At 45.5% G+C, this 5,393-nt stretch overlaps 1 protein-coding gene across 1 annotated transcript; it reads left to right on the plus strand.

The window, feature by feature from the left end:
• Positions 1–49: 49 nt before the first annotated feature.
• PFDN4 (prefoldin subunit 4) lies at positions 50–5,033 on the plus strand. The gene is made up of 4 exons (XM_042801084.1): positions 50–191; positions 1,171–1,278; positions 4,146–4,289; positions 4,614–5,033. Exons 1-4 carry the CDS (start codon positions 168–170, stop codon positions 4,743–4,745), a joined length of 408 nt encoding a protein of 135 aa, XP_042657018.1. The 5' UTR covers positions 50–167; the 3' UTR covers positions 4,746–5,033.
• The last annotated feature ends 360 nt before the right edge of the window (positions 5,034–5,393 follow it).

Here is a 5,393-nt window from a genome sequence, read left to right on the forward strand (position 1 = left end):
GTTGTGTGTGCTGTGGTGTATGCGGGCAGCCCGCTGGACTGGGAGCGGTGGGGCGTCGGAGAAATCCCGAGCTGCGTAGAGTCGCCGCCGCCGGGCGCTTTCCCTTGTTTTCTCATGCCCCCAGCTCCTCCTCTGTGGGGGAGGGCGAATAGTTCAGTCCTAGCAACATGGCCGCCACCATGAAGAAAGCGGTGAGTGTGGGAGGAGGGCATGGCCGGGTTTTTTCTTTACTTTCCCGGCCTCTTCCTCCGCCGTGGGCTCCCACGAGGAGGGCGCAGCTCCTCTCCTGCCGCCCGGGGCGGGCGGGTCGGGCCCTCCGCCCGTTGGGGGCCGTCGTCTCTCGGCGCTGAGGCGGCGCGGCCATGTCGCCTCAGCGCTCCCTCCCGCCGCTTCCCGCCCCGAGCTCCAGCCCCGCCGTTCGCGCAGCCCCCCGGGCGGGCTGATGTGTCCCTTTCGCTAGGCCGCTGACGGGTCAGGCCAGCTCCGGGATACTCCGGTCGTTTGTCGGTGGGTTAAGGTCCTGGCGGTGTTATTTTGGCTCTGTCGGGATCACATGTCGTGACATCAAACGTGCAGGTGCAGATCTGGTTACGCTGACGTTACGGAGTCTATGCAGGTGCAGTTGTGAACTAGCAAAAGCTCTTTCTGGCTGCACAAACTGCCTGGAAGTGGGGGACCCCCCGCCCGTGGCCAGCAGCGTGTCGCCTGCTGCAGCCCCTGCCGCCACCTCTGCAGCTCAGACGACGAGAGGCTGGCTGCGTGAGGCACAATTCAGTGGGTTTAAAAATCTCTTGTAGCACCGTAGCACATGATGGCTAGCCAATTAGCATAAAATGATGTTTCTGACAGATTACACTGATGTGTTACGTTGCACCTTTGAGTGATCTTGGAGCAGAGGTGGCCGATTCAACTGTCAGTGCTGTCAAGGAAACAGTCTTTGTCATTAGGATGCCATGGACAGCTGGTGTTTTAATTGGATGTTATTAGGGCCTCTGTCCAGCCAAATGTGGGTATTGCTGATGTCCTTCAGGAAGTGTTTTAAGGAATCAAGTGTATAAGCAGAATGTAGTAGCTGTAAGACTATATTTCAGAGGCTTTGTAGGAGTAATCTTGTAGTGAGATTCAAGTTAATGTAAGAAATGAAGTCTTCATTTTGACCTCTCCTTGCAGGCTGCAGAAGATGTCAATGTTACTTTTGAAGATCAACAGAAAATTAACAAGTTTGCAAGAAATACTAGTAGGATCACAGAGCTGAAAGAAGAAATAGAAGTGAAAAAGGTATATTTGCTTCAAATATAACTTATTCTTCATTGCCCTGAATTAATGTTGAGCTGTAACGCTGAAAATAGAGGCTGGGGGGTTAAGTAATGCTTTGGTTCTAATATGGGATTTCTGATACTTTGAAAATAGCCAGAGAATGTTAAAGTGGAAAAAGAAATAATGAGAAATAAAGGCCACTAGTATATTTCTGCACACAGTTCTTAGAACTCCTTAATTGTCATAATTGAAGGATTGTCTATAGATTATAAACCCGGATAGAATGAAATTTGGCTAGGGTCATCAAGGGCACAAGAAAAGCTTCTATAAATACATCAGTGATGAAAGGAAGACTAGAGAAAATGTAGGTCGTCTCTGGAAAGAAGCAGGAGACTTAGTCACTCAGGATATGGAGAAAACTGAGGTACTTAACAATTTTTTTGCCTCAGTCTTCACTGGCCAGGGCTCCAGACACACGGTCAAAGATGCAGAAGGCAAAGGCGGGGACTGGGAGAATGTAGAACCATCCACTGTAGGAGAAAATCAGGTTTGAGACCATCTAAAGAACCTGAAGGTGCACAAGTCTGTGGGACCTGATGAGTTGCATCCGTGGGTCTTGAGGGAACTGGTGGATGAAGTGGCTAAGCCACTATCCATCATCTTTGAGAAGTTGTGGCAGCCCACTGAAGTTCCCACGTGACTGAAGAAGGGGAAACATAACCCCCATTTTTAAAAGGTGAAAAAGAGAAGACCTGGGGAACTACTGGCCAGCCAGTCTTGCCTCTGTGCCCAGCAAGATCATGGAGCGGATCCTCCTGGAAACTCTGCTGGGACAAATGGAAAATAAGGAGGTGATTGGTGACAGCCAGCATGGCTTAACAAAGGGCAAATCATTCCTGACAAATTTGGTGGCCTCCTACAACAGGTTTACAGTGTTGGTGGATAAGGGAAGATAACTGATGTCATCCACCTGGAATTGTGCAAAACGTTTGACACTGTACTGCACAACATCCTTGTCTCTAAATTGGAGAGACATGGATTCGAAGAATGGATCTCACGGTGGGTAAGGAATTGGCTGGATGGTTGCACTGAAAGAGTTGTGGTCAGTGGCTTGATGTCCAAGAGGAGAGCAGTGACGAGTGTTCTTCAGGGGTCAGTGTTGGGCCCAGCCCTGTTTAACATCTTTGTTGGTGACATGGACAGTGAGATCAAGTGCACCTTCAGCATGCTCCCCGATGACACCGAGCTGTGTGGTGCAGTGACACGCGGGAGGGCAGGGATGCCATCCAGAGGGACCTTGACAAGCTTGAGAGGTGGGCCTGTGCAAACCTCATGAAGTTCAGCAAGTCCAAGGGAAAGGTCCTGCACGTGGGTTGAGGTAATCCCAAGCACAAATCCAGGCTGGGCAAGGAGTGCATTGAGAGCAGCCCTGCAGAGAAGGACTTAAGGGTGTTGGTGGATGGAAAACTGCCTATGAGCCAGCACCGTGCGCTCGCAGCCCAGAAAGCCACCCGTGTCCTGGGCTGCATCCAGAGCAGGGTGGGCAGCAGGGCGAGGGAGGGGATTCTCCCCCTCTGCTCTATTCTCAGGAGACCCCCCTGCAGTGCTGGGTCCAGCGTTGGGGCCTCCAAGAGCAGAAGGACACAGAGCTGCTCGAGGGGCCAGAGGAGGCCACGAAGATGCTCGGGGGGCTGGAGCAGCTCCCCTGGGGGGCCGGGCTGAGAGAGTTGGGGGGGTTCAGCCTGGAGAGGAGAAGGCTCCAGGGAGACCTTAGAGCGGCCTCCTAGTGCTTAAAGGGGGGACAGGAAAGGTGGGGAGGGACTCTTGATCAGGGAGTGTGGGGGTAGGATGAGGGATAACAGTTTTAAACTGAAAGAGGGCAGATTTAGATTAGATAAAAGGAAGAAATTCTTCCCTGTGAGGGTGCTGAGGCACTGGCACAGGTTGCCCAGAGCAGCTGTGGCTGCCCCCTCCCTGGAAGGGTTCAAGGCCAGGTTGGATGGGGCTGGGAACAAACTGGGCTGGTGGAAGGTGTCCCTGCCCGTGGCGGGGTGGGGTGGAACTAGGTGATCTTTAAGGTCCCTTCCAACCCAAACCATTCAATGATAATGGCTGGTTTTAGTGTTCATAAAATTTCTTCCTTGAGATTGTTGATAGTTATTTTTTTTCCTGAACCAGTAAGGCAGTTGTTTGTTACATTCTTACTTTGATGTGTTGACAGAGATTGTTATTATGAGTGCAGAGGTTTTCTTTTGCTAGGCTGAAGAGGATACATCATTCTAATTTTCTTCTTTAGTATTAATTCACTTTACTTCAATGTCAGTCATAGCATTTCCAAGGATGTTTTACTGGGTTTTTTAAAAATGCTTGTACTGTCACAAAACGTTTTCTCTAATTACTTTTCCTGATATGTGCATTGTTAAAATGTTGCTTTTTAATGTTGATGTTCCATTGATGGCTTAAGGTGCTGCGACTCTAAGCAATCCTAATTTTGCAATAAAGTAATTAACATTTTACATCTTCTTTATTATTTTCTTTCTGTTCTCTAACTAAATTAAAAAATTCCTGTGTAAGAGCATATCAGATATCAGTGAAATTTAAATAGACTGTATTTCCCTTGTCTAGACAGTTAATTTTCCTATTAATGACAGATAATGGGTATTGACTAGAAATTTCTACTGATACAGGTCCATTGAATTTCATACTTATGCTAAATTACAGCTCTGGCACTGTTCTGTTAAAGATGTTGATGCCGTGGTGGTGGGTAGGATTTTTGCCCAAAATGTGAACTTGCTGATTTCCTTATTCAACTCATAGCATGACAATGTATCCATTGAAATAATTTACTTAGTACAAAGTGACCACCTTTCTTATGTTTTGATAAATAGAAACAACTTCAGAATTTGGAAGATGCTTGTGATGACATCATGATGCTTGATGATGGTGATTCACTTCTGATACCCTACCAAATCGGAGATGTCTTCATTAGTCATTCCCAAGAAGAGACACAAGAGATGCTGGAGGAGGCAAAGGTTTGCCTGGGCAAAAAGATGCTTTACTGCTGTGGCTGCTATAGTGTGATGAGCGTTGAAATGGGTTGATCTGTTCATCCTTTGAACCTTTTACTTTCTAAAGTTCATGTTTTGTTTATGATTTGAAGAGAGGAATGTGCTTGCACATTATGTCGTATCTAGGATGTCAGTACGCAAAGTCATGCTTGCCTTTGGCTTTGTAATAAGTCTTACAGCCTGACTTGGCAAAAAATTGGCAAAGGGCTTCACTGCTTATATGTTGCTGACAAACATGACTCAGTTTGTTTTACCTAACTGGTTGATTTTTTTTTTTTTCTTTTTCAGAAAAGTTTACAAGAAGAAATTGAAGTGTTAGAATCCCGAGTGGAATCAATTCAGAGGGTGTTGTCTGACCTGAAAGTTCAGCTCTATGCAAAGTTTGGAAATAACATAAATCTTGAGGCTGAGGACAGTTAAAGGTGTTCTAAATATACAGTACAACTTTTCTGTGTTTTATTAAATATTTTGATAGCATTGTTCCAATTATATTAAAAAAAAAAAATCCACTGCTTTATTTTCTTTTTTTGTTGTTTTTTTTTAAATTTTCCTGTCCTAGGTTCCATCTATTTAATGAGAACTTTCTTACTTTGGTTATTGCAGTTATTTATTTGTTTAGGAAAGCATTATCTTCATACTGTTGGTAAAGCATCAAGATTGGAATATTTACATTGTTTATTAAAGTAATAAAGTCAGGCACATATTGTAGTTTCCTTGGTCTTGTTTTCCACTCATGAAAATATCTAGGTATAAAACCAATACAAATGAGGAATTTTGATTTGCGCTGTAATGGTTGTTTGAGAAAAGTTTCTCTGTAACATACAGGGCATGATTCAGCTATAATGCTATTTAGCTGTTTTTAACAGCCCTCCTGGAAATACTAAATCTATCCCTTGTCTTTCAGTCTTAGCACAGATAGCATAAACACTGTAAGCTCGGTGCACAACGTGGCAACAAGTTGACAGGGGAGAAAGGAGGGCTCTTTAAGGCTCGCACTGGTATGGAAGAAAAGCTTTTGGAGTCACAGTCTTATTCAGTCATTTACTACTTTGTGTTTGGGAATCACAA

Source organism: Tyto alba, unplaced genomic scaffold, assembly GCF_018691265.1.
Source record: "Tyto alba isolate M040663 unplaced genomic scaffold, T.alba_DEE_v4.0 Super-Scaffold_33, whole genome shotgun sequence".
NCBI classification, from domain to species: Eukaryota; Metazoa; Chordata; class Aves; order Strigiformes; family Tytonidae; genus Tyto; species Tyto alba.